This window comes from Triplophysa dalaica, chromosome 1 (genome assembly GCF_015846415.1).
Source record: "Triplophysa dalaica isolate WHDGS20190420 chromosome 1, ASM1584641v1, whole genome shotgun sequence".
Lineage (NCBI taxonomy): Eukaryota > Metazoa > Chordata > Actinopteri > Cypriniformes > Nemacheilidae > Triplophysa > Triplophysa dalaica.
The window spans coordinates 11,100,387-11,120,676 of NC_079542.1; the positions used below are offsets into that span (position 1 = coordinate 11,100,387).

At 38.2% G+C, this 20,290-nt stretch overlaps 3 protein-coding genes across 5 annotated transcripts in view; 2 read left to right on the plus strand and 1 right to left on the minus strand.

Moving 5' to 3' along the window:
- Nucleotides 1–116: 116 nt before the first annotated feature.
- Nucleotides 117–6,290, minus strand: pamr1a (peptidase domain containing associated with muscle regeneration 1a). Its single transcript, XM_056746730.1, has 11 exons — nt 6,091–6,290; nt 4,918–5,094; nt 4,636–4,761; nt 3,997–4,111; nt 3,641–3,858; nt 2,680–2,868; nt 2,292–2,483; nt 2,141–2,207; nt 1,821–2,050; nt 1,243–1,583; nt 117–1,110 (listed from the first exon to the last, which is right to left on the minus strand). Exons 1-11 carry the CDS (start codon nt 6,221–6,223, stop codon nt 526–528), a joined length of 2,373 nt encoding a protein of 790 aa, XP_056602708.1. The 5' UTR covers nt 6,224–6,290; the 3' UTR covers nt 117–525.
- Nucleotides 2,824–20,290, plus strand: part of hrasb (HRas proto-oncogene, GTPase b) — a 61,652-nt gene continuing 44,185 nt past the window's right edge. Inside the window, exons 1-2 of one of the 3 annotated variants that reach the window (XM_056746829.1) lie at nt 2,824–3,513; nt 8,881–9,095. The gene's annotated coding sequence lies outside the window, so the exon portion shown is untranslated. Of the gene's footprint in view, nt 3,514–3,679; nt 3,776–8,880; nt 9,096–20,290 lie in introns of those variants that run through there. The other 2 variants (XM_056746839.1, XM_056746846.1) reach the window with 2 other exon arrangements.
- Nucleotides 11,388–13,523, plus strand: fjx1 (four-jointed box kinase 1). The gene has a single exon (XM_056746785.1). It carries the CDS (start codon nt 11,931–11,933, stop codon nt 13,149–13,151), a length of 1,221 nt encoding a protein of 406 aa, XP_056602763.1. The 5' UTR covers nt 11,388–11,930; the 3' UTR covers nt 13,152–13,523.

A 20,290-nucleotide genomic window follows, 5' to 3' on the forward strand; every position in this document is an offset into this window, starting at 1 on the left:
CCAAAATACTTTTTTTGCTTTACAGCAGCTGTTCGGTAAACAAGAGAACACCAAAAACCCTACATTTAACTTTACAGTTGTTGCTGACAAAAATCCTCTTCAATAAGAACACTGAATACCACAATTAAATTTATTTTTTAATTTGAAGTGACAAATAATCCCATTTTTGGTTGATCGGGCTGCACTAAAGACAAAAACATTTACTGTGCGAAAAATATGATCACAGGGATGTGAAATTAAGACTCAAAGAAAGGCCGAAGGCAAGCTAAAGCCTGTAAACCCTGTGACTGAATTCATAAGGAACGTTGCCTCTGCATTTGACCATGCACAAACATATCCTCACATGCAAGGGCATAACGTTGTGAAATCTCAGGTTCCACATTTTTTATCATTGATTTGATGTTGAATTCTGATATGTGCGGTATCATAGTCCACCTCATATGGCTTCATAATGAACCAGTCCTGTCAAAGCAATTAAAAAGCAACACAAAAGAAAAAATGCATTCACATTTTTGACAAAAAAAACTAGGTAATGTTCTTCTCAATCCAGGTTTTGAAGTTGGATACTCGTGTGTAGATGGTAAACAAACTTTGATTACATCCTTGTATATCATACCCGAAGCTCACCAGCCCCAGCAGTTCCCAGTTGTGATGGGAATCAGTTTCCCCTGCCCTGCTGGGGTAAAAAGACTGCAGGCCTATGTTAGGCTGGGTATCTGCAGTGGTCGCAATGATGATTCCTCCAGTTTCTGAAGGGCAGATCATGGACGGGCTGAGCGGATGTTGCCGTCCACATAGCATGTTATCAGTAATGCTGACTGTGACCCCATGTCTGCTGTACTGTTTCTCGCATTTGTCCACATCAGCCAATTCTATCAGTCCGGTCCTAGCTACATCCGAGTCTGCGTTCCCTGCTCTCCTGCTATGGCCTGCTATGGGCCAGCCAGTGAGGAAGGCCTGATTAGCGGTGATCTCGCCACCCTGCAGATGTGGGAGGCAAACTGGGGACACGTATTCACTGACTCGAGCTTTGTCCACCAGCTTCAGTAAGGCTAGGTCGGAGTCTAAGACGTGTGGATCATAGTTTGGATGGATCAAGATCTGAGAAATCTGTGTGGAAACAATACAGACGATTACTAGAACTTATACCAGTTCGTTTATAATCAGTACTTGTTCAAGACAGACAACTCTAATGTGGATTTCTGTGAAGATGGAACGGGAGTGTGGTGCGAGAGCTCTTACCTGTATGTGCTGTAGTGTCTTACTGTCTATGAGGACATGTTTTCCCATCACCACATTTAGATCATTTGCTCTGAGAGGTTCGGTCCCGCCAGGCTCCGCCACACAATGGGCAGCCACCACGACCCAGTGCTGGTTCACCAGAGCTCCACTACAGATGAGCTGCAATCTGTGGTCTTCCTTTACCTGCTCCTCATCCTCATCTGTTGCAAATGTATCGCCCCGTCGTTTGGTCCTTCCCAGAGGATGACTTACGTGATGGAGATGAGTATATAAGGCAGCATGCCATGGCCAGTGAACCTCTGTTAAATTTTGGGGACTGGCAGGCGACAATTTCCCGCATACTGAAAAAACCATTAGAATGAGTGTTCAGATTTTCTGTTAATTTTCTATTTATTTACATTCCTTAACAGAGTACCAGTTTGGTGTAAATGCATTTTTTTATTATAAAATAACCCAATGAGTGTTATTGCATAATAAGAGGATATAAATTTGACCAACCAACATCTGTCATTGTATGTATAAAATATACGAATCAATAGGAAAATATGTTTCACTTGATGTAAATGTGCTGCCCCCACCTGGTGAACAAGTAAAATGACGACCACTCCACTTGCCAGTCTTCAGACACGTGCGACGGGCACTACCGGAGTGCTTGTAAAGCATTGAGACACACTCATATTCTATACTAGAATACACATGGTGGAAGGTTGATGGAAGGTCTACAACAACACTAAACTCTTTCTCCTGCAAGCCTGCTTCAGTCCCTGTCTGTGCGGATGCAGAATACAGCTTGTGGACTGGGCTTTTCCTGCAAAAAAGGGGGATACATGAGGGTCTAAATCATATATAACCCGCATAACGATTACAAGAATGCCACAAAATATTTTTAAATGTCCACCTGGAAGGAGGTTGGTGTTTTACAATCTTTTGCCGCACAAGTTTTGAGATTTTAGGTTCTTTACAGGCTGTAAAACAGATTGTTTAAATTCTCAGTGGGAGGATTTCTTACTGCATTTACTGTAAACATGTTTATGATGTAGGGCTGGTACCTCTGACACATAGGGGCTGACTGCCACTCCAGGTCCCATTTATCTGGCACGTTCTTTTCGAATCCCCGCTGAGAATGTAGGTATTGTTGCAATACAATTCCACATGTTTGATTCTGCCGTTAGAGCCTGAAACCTCTGTGAAATATCCATTGTGGAGCTGTGGTGGAGTGGGGCAGTCTTTTATGATCAGTTCTGTAATTAAACTGGAGTTGTAAATGGCCATAGAATAAATGTGATTAAAAGGCCTCCTTACTAACAAAACAGACTAGACGTGATTCCAGCTTTGCACACATATATTTTCCCTTCATTTTAAAAAACAAGTTCAACGAAACATTACTTTCAGGCATATATGCACACCTGGGTATGATTGTAAGACACATCAGTCTACCTTTCAAACATACAGGAACAGTTCCACTCCATGTGCCATTGGGTAGGCATGCCAGCTGTGATGATCCCTTGAGCTTGAAGGGTTTATAGCAAAGGTACTGCACTGAGGTGACAATATTTTCTTTGTACCGTAGGAAGAGATCTCCGTGTGAAGGTTTTTGGGGGGTTGCACACAGAGGTGGTGCTTGGCCTTGTGAAAAGCAGTGACATAGTTTGATAAATTATGTTTATGTAAGCATTAAAAATTAAACCATGGCATTTTTGCTGAGTCTACTCAGCAAGAACAAGGGAAGGTCCACAAAAAAATCAAAAAACAACTTTGCCTCTATAAGGAAGAGGAAAGGCATGAGTCAGGATTAGAGAACCAAGTGATGAACACATTTTTATGGGGAAGAACGATTTTTAAAAGGAACTCAATTGGCACTACGGGACCGCGCATGTAAAATCTGATTTTTTTTGGTTTACTGCAAATGTTACAGGACATTTCAGTGTTCAGCACAGACCGATCGGTTTACGACAACAAAGTATCGCGAGAGTGATTTAAAATTTACGAATCCGCCTGCTCTCGAACCATTCTCGTGGTAGTTTGATGTAATAGGTCCATAACTCTGCGCAGACACACACCTTTTGTTAATCTGACGTCTGCGCAGCAACAATAATATTGGTTCAAATTCTCTCTACGTAGTCCGTACATTAAACATCCTCCCTCTGATTGGTTGTGGTTGCGTCACGTCGCGCAACAGTTTGTTGTTTAGTGTTTACAAATTTCGACCGCTACAACTTTTACCAAAAAGCACAAGCCGTTACAAACCGGTTGCTGAGGCGGAGAACTGTGGTAAGATGTTATCTTCCATTTCATACCCCCGACGTTGGTGCCCTCTTCACTGAATTTTTGCGTAAACGTCACGCCTCCTCATTAATATTCTCGGCTTTCAACTCATGGCAAACAGTAGATGTTGTACCTGAAACCTCCTGGAATGTTGCGGAAAACCCGTCATAGTTATTGTAGCCGTCTGACACAAAACGAATATGAAGGGAGTTTCCAGAGCTTTTGACTGGAGTAGGGCTTTCTTCCCCGCAGTATCTGCCGATAACAGGTGATTTTGGATTGTCTCCATCTCGCACCTCCACGTAGTCATAGCGACAGCTATGGTCAGATTCCATGCTAATCATAGAAAACCTGAAAATATGTCGAGAACACGAATAACATTGAATATACGATACTATAACAATATACTGAATTAAATGTTGATTAAAGTTATTTTTCAAAATGCAGTTTCTAAAACTAGAGATTGGTAGTCAACATAGTTACTCTAACCTGAGTTCAACTGTTGCTCCTTGGCCAACTTGTAGCGTCCATTCACACTTTGCATTAATTGGATAACTCTCTAATATCACATGGCCATGTGGTCTATGTATAACTTCTCCGCATGCTAAAGTGGGCACAGAACATATATAAATGCATTTTTATATTTGTGACCCTGAATGACAAAACCAGTCTTCAGTAGCACCGGAACATTTGAAGTAAAAGCCAACAATACAGTGTATGGGTAAAAATTTCTATTTTACTTTTATGCCAAAAAGCTTTAGTATATTAAGTAAAGATCATTTTCCATGAAGACATTTTGTGAATTTCCTACACTAAATATATAAAAACTTTATTTTTGTGAGTGGATAGCCTGCTACAGCGTCTCTAATGGACAACTTTAAAGTCTCAATGTTTCGATTTTTTGCACCCTCAGATTGCAGAGTTATAAACGTCTGTATCTCGACAGATATTTTCCTATCCTCAACAACTCTTACATCAATAGAAAGCTTAATTATTCAGCTTTCAGATGATGTAAAAATCTCAATTTCTAAAAATGTACCCATAAGACTGGTTTTGTTGTCCAGGGTCACATTTGTGAGAATCAAAAGCAGTACTTTTATGGATTCTAGAAAGGACTGTAAGACTCACTGAGACAATCTCCGCCCGACCACCCACGGCGGCAGGCTGTGCAGTACCTGCCTCTGATATAGAAATCATCCTTGGCCCGCCAGGTGCCGTTATTGCAAGTCTTGCAGTTGTCAAAAATGCTGCAACCTTAGTGTATACAGAAATAAGTTTATGAAAGCTGCATGTGGAAAGCATTAACACTTGAGGCGAAATGCATAAAAGTTAAGCTGAAGCACACATGCTCGTTTATGAAAAATCGAAAGGTCTGGAGTTTTACAATGAGTCAGTTGTGCTCCTACTCACCTTGGTGTAGGATGCAGGGGTCACACTCATCTAGAGCGTTTCGACAGCATGGTACAGCGTAACCCACTTTTGTTCCCTGAGATGGGCACTTACATGAAATCTGCTCATACTCGCAGCAGGTACGGCACATAGCGTTCCACTGTGGGCCTGGGCACTTATCCTCCTGTGGCCTAAAAACTACATCAAGTGCAGTGAAACTCAACTTTGTGAATCTTTCATGCCTTTTTTGAATTCATGTTGTGACTAATGTAAACTGAATGGTGCTTTCTTCAAAGGTGGTGTCCCTGCAAGATTTGTTGAGAATGTCATGGGAAGAATAATTCACCAAAGTGTACTTTGGTTCAGTTATGGAAAAATCATTATTTTTTACAACCAGTCAGCAAATGGTGATGTGATGGAATGTGTTTGGAATGTTGTGCCAGAAAAAAATGCTCTGAAATTTTCTAAGATGCTGTTTAGACAGCCATATCCACATTCGGCAATGTAGTGACAGGTTCTAGTGATGATTTTGTCATAGATCTGTTTACTTAACTTATAGTTGTAGCCTGGGAACTTTTTCACGCATTAATAGTTTTGCTGTGAGCAAGATAAATATAGGAAATAAGTGATATTGGTAAGTCAGCAACAATGCCATAATTATAACTGCCCCACCGATTCAGTTTTTCTGTCTTTAACTTTCAGTCTTCCAGTTTTAGTGTAATTCTTGTACATTCATTCTCCAGTAGTACCCAAAAGTATCTAATGTCTGTTTTTCTCATTTGTGTGAATGAAGGTTTGTAGAAAGAGCTGTTTGTGCATTTAAAGCTCATGTTGAAGTGCTGATCAAAGAATGTACTGTATTAATATCACCCAATACCCTATATCATCAGATTCAAAATTCTCAGCAAGTTTTGAAAAGTAAGATTTGTTTAAAACGTATTAAAGAACACATCTGTAAGGCAGTTCATTGTGTTTTCAAAGCAACAAAGCTTCAGTGGTGTAAAGAATAATGAGCATAACCTGCAAAACAACATTAAGAGCTTTTAAAAGGACTAAATAAACTGTCACATAAACCCTTTTTCCAGTTGCTGCGGCATTTAAATTACACGGTACATCACTATAACATACTGTTTGTGTCAGAGAAACAGTCATTACACTTCAAAGGAAATGTTGTAGTTCTTGCTAAATTCTTACCATTTGGCCAAGATGCCCCGGTGCTGAAGAGCTGAAGAAGATAAAGGATAGGGAGCAAACACAAGCAGTATCCATGCTTAGGGGACATCCATATCCCTGTGTTTACAGCCAGCTGGCCTGTGGGAAATAGCATTCTTCTGCCAACTCTTCGGTTGTGTCAAATGAGCTAATGCAACATGAGGCCAGTGATTAGAACCCCCTACTCTCTCTCTCTCGATCACCCTTCTCTTTCTCTCCCTGTCTCTCTCTCTCTCACACACACACACTGTTTCTCTTTTGCTACACTATTTTCTGTCTCCTATTCACAGTCTAATTTACAGTCTGCTGCACTACTCAAAAATGTTGGCGTGTTGTAAGAACCTTGCTTCGCAGCAAGGGGAAACCTTTAACCCATTATTCCACCATGTTGTTTTTTTCTATTTCTTAGACACAGTTACTAAGTTACTTCAAAATATTTTATTATTGTCTATACTGATCTGTAAACAAAGCAAATGGATGCAGCTGCTTGAAACAGAAAGTGAACTCTGAAGCAGCCCGACTCTTATTTAGTCTATGTACATATATAAAATGCAGGGTCACTTTTATACAAAAAATATAATGTGGAGGAAGGTTTTTACAAATGACAAATTTTTAGTCTCTATAGGGAATTCTTCCTAACCGCTCCTCCGTTTCTCTTTTCACCTCGCTGGTTTCTTTCATGCTGACAACTTTAAATTCTGATATGTGAAGTCCTTAAGTATTTTAGTTTGCAGGCAAAGAAAGGGTTGTGTGGATGTATTCTGTACTTTGTAGGAATGGTCGTGCAGTACTGAGAAAGAGGAAAATATTTCCCTCATTTGTTTTGCATTGCCATGGAGACAGAGTTTCCCAAATACACACATTCTGTTTGAATAAAGGAAAGCCCTGAACTTTGACTGTTGATGATTATCGAATGCGTCAAGAGACACATTGCACGAATGATTTATGAAATTGAAAAACAGGTTTTTAATAATCCAGCTGGTAAACAATAGGTAACCTTGCTTACTGTATCAACTTGTAGAAGAGGTTTCCATGATGATAATTTTCCACAACCAAATTTCATTATAGCTACAAAAATCTCTGTCTGTTTTTTTCAGTTTTGTTACTAGTTGTTTCCACCCAACCAAGGTTTTTTTTATATAAAAACCTCTAATGTTTCTGCATTTTCCAAAGTCAGTGCATACATCTTTATCTTGTATAACAGCTTAGCATGATTGGTGATTGGCTGCAGATGTTTGATGGTTGTATTTCAATGTCATTATAATCATCAGTAATTATTAAGTCAGCCATATTAATGTTTCAGTACAAGACACAATGATACTGTAGACCAGTGGTTCTCAAACTTTTTTGTAAGGTCCCCTTTGGGTAGGGTGCATCACTTTGGGGCCCCCTAAATAAAAGCTTATAATCTTAAACCAAAAGCATATTCAGTTACACAATGTTGGAAAATCAATTGTTTTACTCGGTGGTCTTATTGTTTTGATGTTTGATTGCATAAAATGTAATACATTCTATATTTCATAAAATTCCAAATGCATATTCAGTTATACAATGCTGGAAGGAACATCAATTATTTTGGTTGGTGGTCTGGATCCATCTTGGGGCCCTCTTCTCATCATTTACTCACTCTCAATGTGTTCAAGACTGTATAAAAATCTTTGTTCTTTTAGAAGATATTTTAAAGAATGTGGGAAACTAAACAGCACTTCCAATAAGTAATTTTCACCTACTATGGAATTCTATAGTGCCCCAGAACTGTTTGGTTACAAACATTCCTCCAAATGTTTTCCTTGTGTTCAGGTTGTAAATGATGACAAAAATGAATGTGTATGTGCTAATATTTAATCATATTTGTAAAGTAGTTAGTTGTAGTAATTAGTTGGATAAACAATAATCAAAATATTTGTAAGCATTTGTACATGGATAAATCAGTATTGTTCCCATATCTTGCCTATACTAATGTACAAAAATGAACATAGTGCAGCTGTACACATAATGGAATGATTCATTATTACAACCTTATTTTTGTTTATAGTATCTACAGTTCCCCATAAATCACAGTGTAAATGACACTGAAATAAATAATAAAAAATATGACAGCTAGGGGACTGTAATAACAGATTGAAACCCTAAACTTGCCTCTGGTTATGTGTGAGTTAGTCAGCTACTGATGAATAGCACCAGCACTGCTGATGATGGTGTGTTCTAGTTAGCATCTTATGCTTGAGGGCAGTCTGAAGTGAAAAAGCTGTTCCTTCAAATATTCAGGGCAATTCTGGACCACGTTCTCTAAAACATGTTTTTTAAATGTGGAGGTATATTATGGTAATAGATGCCTCGTTACTTTGCCACCCACTTTATGCAGAGTATTTAGTCAGAATAGTTTGTCTTCGTTTATTTACTAGTGCCTTTGCACTTTTCTTAATTACATTAACAAAGAGTTTACCCATGCATTTGGATGCTTCCAAAATAAGTATTTTGAGAATCCCTAATAGTGACTTTGCTCAATCTAAGTGAAGTCAACATAGTAAAGCAACACGGTCAGGATTAGCTTCAGTATTGTAATATTGTCTCAATGTAATGTTTTATCTTCATGATTAAGACTTGAACAAGTTATAAATACCATGCACTGTGCTGTGTTTTAACTTTTATGTTTTTCCTGTTTGCCCCTGTAAAGCTGCTTTGAAACAATACACATTGTGAAAAGCACTATATAAATAAACTTGAATTGAATTGAATTGAGTTATTTATCACTTTTATTATATTTTACAGAACAACCTGCTAGATGACAAACGGTCTGGCTTCAAATGTATCCAAAGAGGATGTTCTGAGTTTCGTCACTGAATCCTTGCAGCTGCCTCTAGATTAACCGTCATCATTCTCCTGGACCTGTCTGCTGGCTTGAACAGTGAGTCACCAGAACCTTCTGTCTATTCTCTCTGCAATGGGCATCATGGGAACTGCAATTCACCGGCAGATTCTTCAAGGTACTTTGAAGGGGAGTGGTCTCTAGACATACTCACTGGGATTTTGGGATCATTGCGTCGCAGTTGCGTTTACAGTACAACCTCGCTGAGCCTAATCATTACTTTTTCTACCATTGCTATGTAGTAGTATAGCATTTGCTACACTGTGAAGTATCTGTACAAATGATTGTCGTCCATTTTGACTATTTGAATGCTACAATGAAAGAACACAACTGACCTCCACTGTCATCCTAAATAGCCTAACATTATTCAATTCAATTTGTATTAAAGCAGCTTTACAGAAAAAAGAAAAGCACTTAAAGAGGTAGAACACAGTACAGTGCATGGATTTGAAGAACAATCAAGACCATTCTTATAAAGCAATATTAACAGAATTTACTAATTCATAAACTAATCTGGTATCATGACAACACTGCAACACAATAGTGCCATACAGCTTGGCTCCTTAACAGTAAGAGCCTAATTTTTCAGACCACATTTAAAGTGTCCACAACAAAAGCTGCGCTTCCTAGCAGGTGCGGAGCTTAAAGGTTGGGTGCCACAGTGTTTCATGCATTCTGACATCCTCGCAATGTTAAACCAGCTGGCTTCTAATGCTTGACATGGTCAACTTGTCTAAAAACGAGTTGGACGTATGACAAGGTATTTCTGTGCTCCAGGATTTTTTCGAACATGAAAATCTGTTTCGTAACAACTTCTTAATCCCTTATTGGACAATTCACCCGGAAAAGCACGCCCGTGCTAGGAGCGATAGAAGAATTAGTACGCCTACGACTCAACCAGGGAGAGCGGGAGGAGGAGCATGTACTCACATCAACCAGCTGGCGCAAGAGAGAGAGAGAGCAATGTGTTCACGAACTTCATCTGTGTTTTTTTGTTCACTGCATTTGGGTGCGGAATGATATATAAACCGTGGATATAACGCTGGGTTTGGAAATTGTTTGAAACTGATAGACTGAACAGGCCCAGTGCTAAAAGACGCGGTAAGTGAAACTGAGTCATATATCTGCGTTTGTTGGCAATTGGTGCGCACATTCTTTAGTTCTGCAGCCCCTCCCCCCTACACACGTGCAGAAGGTTGTCTGTTTTTCGGTTATAATCGTACAGCTGTATCTGTCTTTTATAACTGTGATCACACAAGACTCTTCGAAGATATTAAGGATGCAATATTACTCTATAGGTACTCAAGATTATTAAGAGATTGGTAGAAACTTTCTGTGTTACGTCTGCTTTAAAAATCAGTGCGTACAAGTAAAAGTGATGAGTGACAGAATGGTTGCAGGGGTAGGAATTAGACACAACACCTGCAGTTTTTCATGTTCCATGCCAGACATTTTGGGAACATGAGCTGACCAGCTGTATGTCTGCCGTCCAATAAAGAGTCAAAACAGAATGATGGTATGCTAGTCTTGTTCATGCAAGAACACAGATAATGTCATGAACCTACATTACCGCACCAAACCTTTTTTCATGCCAGAATTGTGTTACGTATTAGAAATACAACTTTTGAAGAAAATGTGATACTATAGTTTCAACTGGTGTTTATATCTCACTGTTGTAAATGTTGCAGCTGCATTAAGATCAAATAGAATAGTAGTAGTAAGTAGTGTTATCAGTATTATTAGTTGTAGTATTTTTAGGATAACATTAGCATTAAGATGGCCTTAAAGGAATAGTTCACCCAAAAAGAAAAATCTGTCATTATTTACTCACTCTCTTGCCATTGACTTCCATTGCATACAATAGAAGTAAATGGGTACCGCCATTGCTTGGTTACCAAAATTATTTTGTGTACTGCAGAAGAAAGAAAGACGAAAACAGTGCCGAACAGCTCTCCAGAACACATAAAAACATCGAAAGTTATAAAGTGTTTAGTGAGCATTTAAAACAAATGGGCTTTATTCGGTCGGTTGAACAGTGTCGCCCGAAGGCAAAGAAACTCCGTCAACAATATATTAAAATTAGAGATGCGCTTCATAAGACGGGCAGTTCAGGGGAAGAAAAGGACAAATCCTGACGGAGGATATCTTTGAGCGGAATCCCAGAAAATAAACAGATGCACTCTGATTACATGACTTGTATTAACAAGTTTGGTCCGTTTGGAAATATAACCTTGTGAATGCCATCCGAACTAAAATAAATTGCAACATTAAAGCAATTTAACCCCCGGTTTCAGAACAAAGCTATCGATCCACAGGTGTGAAAACGACCTAAATGATGACAGAATTTTTTTTTTTAGGTGAACTATCCCTTTAAAAATGAATTGGACTACAAGTCACTAAACTGGAATTTTACATCAGTGGGGTCTAAAGAATACAATTTTCAACATATGTAAGAACAATTATAAAATCATTAATTTCATTTTTTTATAACAAATACTTGCATTTATTACAACCCACCCCCACATAACGTTTCAACCCACTGTGGTACTGGGGTATGTTGCAACAAAAGCACTCATTGTACTTGACAACACTGTACACAGTTAAGGAATGTGTTGTAGATTTCTACACTTTATGAATTTGTAGCATTTAGGTTACACAGAAAATAGATAGAATTACATCGCAAAACGAAAAGCAGAGTTGCGAACCTGGGTGAAAATATTTTACAACAGCCCCTGCTCTCTCCTCCATCCCCTGTGAAAATTACGAAGGACATTTGACAAGTCTCATGATTCGGTCACATGATTTGCGTCTACGCAATTGTATCTAGTCAAGTGAACCCAGTTTGTTGAGGATGAGAGGGGAGACGTCGTACAGAAGAGGAGTATGTTTCGATTGCCTGTATTCATTACGATTATGTGTAAACGATAGAAAATTCTAAAGTGACCGGAGGCAAATGGAAAGCGAATGCCAGCGAACGAAATGGACTAAAACGCGTTTTGAAATCATGAAAACCTGCCAGGTAAAATTGTGCGCATCACTGTGCATGTGTCTCGGAATATTTACCTGGATAGGAAATACAAAGTTGGATTTTTTGACAGCATATGTGCAACAAGCAACCGAACATTCTTCCGAAGTTTTATGGTCGGTTGCAAATGAGCAAAGACAGGCGCCACTGAGTCTTGGGTTGCGCGATAACAAAAGTTTTAATATTTCATCTACAAACACAAAACTGTATAACGTTATTGAACAGCGAGTGTTCTGGAGTGCATGGCTGGACAGTTATTCGACGGCTGTGTTCGACGAGGAACACGAGAGGAACTGGAGAGAGCATGCCCGGGACGCACGGGTAGTTTTACTGGAAGCGGGCTGCGGCAGACCCACGAACCGCCTGGCCACGTTCGCTGATGGTAGCAGAGCATGTGTGCGATACGGCATCGACCCGGACCAGGTTCTTGGCGAAACTCTGTCGTATTATCTGGCGACGTTACTTGGGATTTCCAATCTTCCACCTTTGGCTCTTTCCAAACTAGACATGCCCGGTGAGCAATGGGCAGCCGTTAGACAAAACATCGAGGCATTAGAATGGTCGCCAAATGCCATTGTGTCTCTCACGAAGTTCATACCAAACGTAACCGGAGTGTTTATCCCGTTACCTTTACGAAAACAGCAAGGAAAAAGTCAACAACTCTCCCCTGAAACTGTGTCCAATATGACAATACCAAATCTGGTAGAACTAATGCAATGGACTGATCTAATCGTATTTGATTATTTAACAGCCAACTTCGACCGAATTGTAAGTCACATTTTCAGCCTCCAGTGGGACAAGCGCGTAATGGACAGGGCGACCAGTAACCTTCTGAGAACGACGAACGGAGATTTGATTTTCATTGATAACGAGGCAGGGCTTATTCACGGATACAGGGTCCTCGATCTGTGGGAACGTTATCACAAAATACTGCTGAGTTCGTCGTGTTTATTTAGGAGAAGCACAGCCCGGCGCATAGCTGAGATGAAGCGCTCTGGCAACGCTGCAAAGTTGCTCTTTGAACTGTACCGCACAAAGGAACCTCTCGCACGTGAGCTGGGATCTCTGTCAGAAGAGCAAGCCCTCACATTGCAGAACAGGATTGATGTAGTTTACAAACATATTAAGCAGTGCACCGAAATCACGTAGATACTTCATCTGCCAGTTAGTATTTGTGTAGATGAGCTCATATTTCCATAATTGTAGGTCCTGTGATTGTTGTCAGTATTGTTGCAGTGTTGTCTTATGTGATTTTTATAGTCTGCTGGGTGCAGCATAGGATCTTTAATTTAATAAAATCCTCAGTTCTTCTAAGTTCTTATCCTGATAGTAAAGCATGATGGAAAGTGATAAGAGGTTATTTTCTTGGTCTATTTGAAAAGTCTGCCTTTATACTCTGTGATGTTGATCAAAATACATAGTTTGGTTAAATACATGGAGGCAAGTGCTGTATGTGTAAGACGTGAGATCCAAACAGTGGTTGAATATGTTAAGCAGAGGGACAGGACTGCTGCCGACTAATAAAATTATTCTTTACAATCAAATGCCAGTGATGACTATTTATTGCTAAACATTAGAGTATTTGAAGACTTCATATTTTATAATCTTGTAACTGATCTTCGTGCTCTTTTTAAAATGTTTTTATTTTCTCTGATTCATACTGTACTTATAGTTTGTAATACATACAGTATTGCTGGCCATATTTTTGTGTATTTGTGTAAGAACAACATGAGCAATGAAATGGAAACCAGTTCTTACTTGTTTGCAGGACATGCAAATCTGGTTTTAAATTTTCATTTATATTATCAAATCTGCCAATTATCTTTTGTTCCAGATTCATCTCATAAATCAGATGTGATGTAGGCAGGAAGGGCTGTCACTAAATATTATAGCACACTTTCATGAAACCACGACTCATGCATGGTGTCAGTACCAGAAATACTCATTTCAAATCTAAAATCTTGCTTTTGAGTCATGTGAAAAAAAGATCATTCTGTGTGAATTAAAATGAGAAAGGGAGTATTGCAATCTGCCAGGAGTGTGCTTTCCTGCATTTCCCCAGACACCCTCTGTCCTTCATAGCCTGTGTTGAGGAGTGTTCGGTTTCAAAGGCATTTACAGCTTTCATCAACATAACTCAACCTCTTTCTTTAAGCTATTAAGGGATCAGGATCACCAACATAGAGCTGAACCTTTTACACACACTTTTAGAACAGATACCGTCATTTTTATCTTCATATGTCATGACTGGGAGTCAGACAGCAAAGTGTAAATCAAGGCTAAATATCATAAAACTGAAGAAGCATAGAGGTCAGAGGTTAAGAACAGAAGAATGTTTAATTAGATGAACCATCTGTTCAAGCAATCAGTCTACCACTCAAACCACACAATGCTAGTTCAATGTGTTTGCTTTATGGTTTGCCGATAATATGTTAAAGAATATTCTTGTTCTGAAATGAAAACATTTATACATTTAGCAAGCAACATGCAGTTAATTTAATTAGGCTGTATTTTATATAACCTATACCTTGGGAATCAAACTCATGACCTTGGTGTTGCTAACACCATGATGAGTTAAGGGAACATGCTGACTCGGTGCTGTATTTGACTATACCACAGGACATTTTTAGTTTACTGTCATTGGTCTGTGAAAATTAATGCACACACATTTTCTAAACATATATTCCAATGCTGAACAGAAGCTTAAAAAAGTAATGCCCGGAATCCAAGTCTACAGCCGGCGCAGTAAATATTGTCTTCTGAAACAAGATAAGATATTAATGGCCTTTGAGAAAGGGTCTAATTCTCATATTCAAGTGAATATTGGTAGTGTTCTTACTGCGGTTGCCTTTTTACTTTGCAGTGATGTATGGCGCAGCTTTCTGGCAACATTTTTCCAAACTGCAACAAAAATGAGAGCCATTCCCTGTTGGGAGGTTGTCATATATGGTTAAAATATTGACCCATTTCCCCCACTGTGGAACACAAATAATTTACCCAGTATCCACACAAGAAGTATTTTACTCCTTTGCTCTACCAGCACTGATGGAACCAAATAGACCCCATTTATAATAATGACAAGTTGGTGGAAGTGTTGAGTTTGTTTCAGTTAGATCACCATGCACCATCTATCAGACCAGACGTGGGAGTTGCAAAATGGCGAGGTGGGCGTAAGTGTGGACTTGATGGAGAATTTAATGGTCCTCTTTTTCAGACTTTTCACAACTCTGGCTCCAGAAGTGTGGACGTGCCCACTCAGATTTTTGAACCAAGTTGATTTTAAATGGAACTACAAAATTGTTTACATTTTTTTATCTTTAGGTTTTAATTTATTACTGTCAGTAAAAGACTATTTGTCAAAATCTCTGTGGCACAAATGCACATTTGCTCTGTACAATCAAGCAAAACTTTTGCTGAACAATTTAGACAGAAAAATCTGTCATGAACTACCCACCAAAATGTCATTTGAGACTCCTGTTACATTTTCCCATGACAAAACTGCTATTTTTTATACGAAAGAGCACTGAGCACAGTTTCATAATGCCCACATAATATTTTATATGTTTTTATACGATTTCTTAATTGTCTAATATAATTGCCAAATGTATCTGTGTTCCTTCTCTTACAGACATTACAGCTAGGATATTGAGTGAAATGTAGTCGATATACTGTTTTCTAACAAACATACGCATTTATATACGTTGCTATGGAAGAACAGAAGCAATGCCAAAGTACTCCATAGCATGCCTACAGTAATTGGCATTTCTCCCTGTCGCTCCCCAGGCCCTATTTTCCCACTGCACTGAGGAAAACTGAAGAGCCATAAAAATAAATGGAAGAATGGCACTACACATTCCCTACCCTGTGTTTGTCCTCACTGATCTCAAAGCACACAGAAGAGAAATGACTCTTGGACTAAACTTTACCAGACCCAAGACACAACTTCCTGTCACATTCTTATGAGACAGAAAATATAAAGTTGTCTCTTTTTTTCTGAGAAGTACAGTAATGGCCGCATTCTTATGATAGATCTCTCTGTCTACATCAAAGTGCTCAGCATATGTTTTAATATATTTTCAATATAAATAAACATATAATTATAATATTTCAGGCATTAAAACACACTTTATAATATAGTACTATTAGGCTTGGGTTGGTGTGGGTTCTACATGTAACCACCAGATGGTGCTCTTTGATAGTGGAGTGTTGATAAATGTTGAAGGCTTGCTGACCTTGGACCCATTCTTTGTACCTCGCTTACTCAGTTAGCTGGATTTGATTATTGACGATTTTCCATGATCTTTGATTGTTCGGTTCTGCGACACTCATCCTGGACTTGTTGTTTTAGCAACAGGTCCAATAGCTTAAACCTGCTCGGGAGCAGGCTTATTCATATAAATAGGATTAGATTGCAGCCATGATGCAGTCAAGTCTGCTTCATTCATACAATAGCAACTTGTTGCACAAGGTACAGGATTAATAGAAAGAGCTTTGCGAATTGAACATGTAATAAACGCAATGATTTGCTTTAGAACAATATTTATTGTAATATAATGTTATATATTTAGAACAACTTTTCATTTTATTTACAGTAAAAGTCTTCAGTGAGGACCGAAATGAATGAATGAAATTTTTTAAAAAATAGATTGTTTTCTTCTTGTGAAGGAGATATTTGCCATATTATTTTGTTGGACCTTCATATTTAATATATATAAAAGCACAGACAGTGCATATGTACGTATATGTGATGCAGGGATTTAATAAAAAATGGAGTCTGTCCTGCCATTTGCAAATTTTTGGTATTTCAGTCTCTTAAGACCCATCTTAATAAATATTTTATAAGGTAACGATTTTGCAGTCATGATTATGTCAATGAGCATTTTATGTGTCTTGATTGATATCATAGACTGCATCATAGGCCTAAGAGCCCTCATGTTATTTTCAAAAAAAATTGAAGGTAATATTAATTCTTATATTAGTTACATTGCCTGACCCAAACCTGTTACACTGCAGCTCTAGGATAGTATCATGAAATGACCTGATAGGAATTAAGGATTTCAGTGTATAAAAAGTCTTAGGAATGAACCACGTATCAGTGTCATCTTTTACCTGCAATCCGAGATGTTAAGTCAGTTAACAGTGTTTGAAATAGATTCTTTTTAAAACGAAATCTCCAGTTTTAGGTTTGTGTTCTTTATATTGTCAAGGTCAATGTATTTAATTTTTGGCTTTTTTGCATATATCCAACGTTTAAAGACTTTAAAAAGTTTATACATGGATACACCCTGTGCCTTTTGTGGAGATAAAATCAATAATACATTAAAAGCAATAAAATAGCACAACAGAATCATATTTTCCTCATCTCTGCACCACTTTTCTGTGCAGACTCAGCAGATGTGCCTTTCAGATGATGTGGGCAACTGCTACTGAGTTTATCCAATTTAAGTCCTCCAGAACCTATTCTCAATGTCCTATGCGGTGAACACTAATGGGTATAAAAAAAAAGAACAAAGTTAATTCATCAGTTATACAACTTCAGTTTACAACTGCTTTAAAATGTAATAAATATCTCTGAATGTAATCTGTCCGTGCATCGTTTTAAGTGTTCCTGATATTTGTAAAAGGTTTTAAAATTTGTCAATCTTCTAGCAGCGGTAAAAAATATGGATGTAACTGTCTTTTGACGTAACAACCAGCCAATAGCAGCGCTGCTGATCACTGCGATATATGCTGCCTTTCCAAACAGTGCGTGAATTTGCAATGATCCTTAACAATTGAATCCAGATATACTAATAATCAACAACAGGATCGTTCGAAGAACCAAATTATCAAAATCATGATTAGCGGGATCATGTCATCTCGGATGTTTCATTTAATCTAGGATGTAGTAAGCGACGTACAAAGAACGGGCCCCTGACCTACACTGATGTGGCATTCTGTTAAAAAGTAAAGAAGACAATAAGGATTTCTAAAATTCTATTGAAAGAATCTGTCATAGGTCTCACATGTTTTCTACAATAAAAAACAAATAATAAAAACACATGTGTGGTTTAATAAAAACATTTATAGTGCTGAATGTGTCAAGATCATAGGAATGTTTTATTAAGTCCTATTTTATCGCCTCCCCCCCCCTCCTTTGCTTAGACCCTCTTGCACCTTGCTCTTAGGAATCTCTAAACAAGGGAATGCCTCAGCAATTCCCTAAGGAGTGCTGGTACTTCCTCCTGCATTTGCTTTAGAGCACCAGGTGATGCAAATATTTTGTTTTCCCTGTGTGCCAAGAGTGGCCAGCGCAGTCTATGTGCTCAGTCAGAGCTTATTGTAATGGGTAAGACCCCCCCACTGAGGGACAGTCAGTATGGACCACATTTTCACTATTGCAAACAGCAAACATACTTTTCCTTCACTGCTTAACAAAAGAGAACAAGGAAGAAATGCTAATCATCTGCCCATCAAGCTACCGTGCTCGAGGCACTGTTTAGGGCCTGTCAGCAGTCTCTAGTCTAAGGGACACAGAAGTGATACAGACCTTTATGATTTTCTTTCGTCATTGTGTAAAATGATTTCCATTTTTTGTTCATACCTGCTCACAATTTCAAGCTTTTTTGTGATGTTGGCAGCTTTTTTTTCTCTTGAATTTATCTAATGCACACCTGACTCCATTGCAAATCTGTGCATTTTACTCTGTGGAATGCTTTGACTTGTTGGGGGTCATTTATTATGTTATTTCTATTTATTATCTTTTTAAAAATCTCTCAATTAGATCGCCTGTGCATCAAAAAAGCATGCAGCTCCATTCCAAACGTCTGTGAGCTCAAGCAGAACTTTTTGTGCTGGTCAAGATCCCCCACAGGGGAATAGTAAGTGAGTGGCACACTTTTACTTGGCAAAACAGCAAACATACCTTCCCTTCTTTGCCACACAAAAGGTTACAAGCAGGAAATGCTAATCGCCCATCAAACTATCAGAAGTCTGAGGTGATCTGCTCTGGTAACTGTCATCCCTGCAGAGCCACCAGGCTTCTGATGGTTTCATCTGCTGTCAGAGAGAGACATCCACTGAGGCACAAACAGAGACCAGGGATCCCAGAACAAAAAGTCCCAAGCTCCAGGCATGTGGGTTCATTATTAGTATGCATGCCGTTGTGTTCTCCCATTGACTTTTGCTTTAGGGACAAGGCCAGAGAAGCACTCTTTTATTAAGCTATGGGGACTGGGGAGCTTATGTTATTCATTTGTGAATTGCTTCATTACGTATGCAGGCTGATCAATGTTATCTCATTATCACTGTCTGTCAATGCATTAAACATGTAGATTGTTTCATATAGTAACACGTTGAGATGGACATATATTGAGTTTTAAAAATGTATGTGGTTACTTTACTAAAGTGCTGCTGTCTGACTGTACTGTCATATTGATATATGTTAATGCATATACACCACCGTTCAAAAGTTGAGGATGACTTGAAATATTTCTTGTAATCTTAAAATCTTTAAGATTTAAAATAGTTGTAAAATAATTTTATATTAATTTATAATATTTGCCAACGTATGATTGAGGTTTTGAAATGCATGACTTTAATTGAATAATGAAGAAAAATCTGCCAATAAGAGACAAGAATACTGTAGGTGGGAATTCATTAATATTATTAAAAAAGAAACAAAAAGTTTTTAGCGAAATGGTGACATAGTTAGATTTATTTTTAACATGCGTAATTCCTATCATAACATCCATAGATTCATAGTCTCATACCGTCAGTCACATTGCTTTAAAAAAACCTCAGATTTTTTAGTTTTTCAGCAAATACATTTTTTTTTACTTTGCAAATGAGTAAATAGTGTGTTAACAAAAAGTTTTTTAATACATTTTAATGGTTATAAATGGCAAAACCCTGTGACAAACTTAAAGGTTGTCTAATAATAAAGATTATTATAGTGATACAAAGTAAAGATACAAGCTTTCAGAAGGACAGCAGCGATATTATAAGTTTACTACTGATCTAGAATACACATGTTTATACTGCATCTTGTTCTTTTTTTGGTTGTAGGTTTACCAAATGCAAAGAAATGAAACTTCTTTGACAGATGCAAATACAGATAAAGTGGGGTACTTTCTAAGTTGTTATTGACATTTATTGACGCCATTCCATAATAACCGCCTAATACTTCAGTATCTTTTTTTGTCTATCTGTCCCACTTTACCTGTGTTGACATTATACTATTGGATATTCATATTTCAGTTTTAGTTTGAAACCAGCGTCTTTATATTCCCATCACAGCAGGCTGTTAA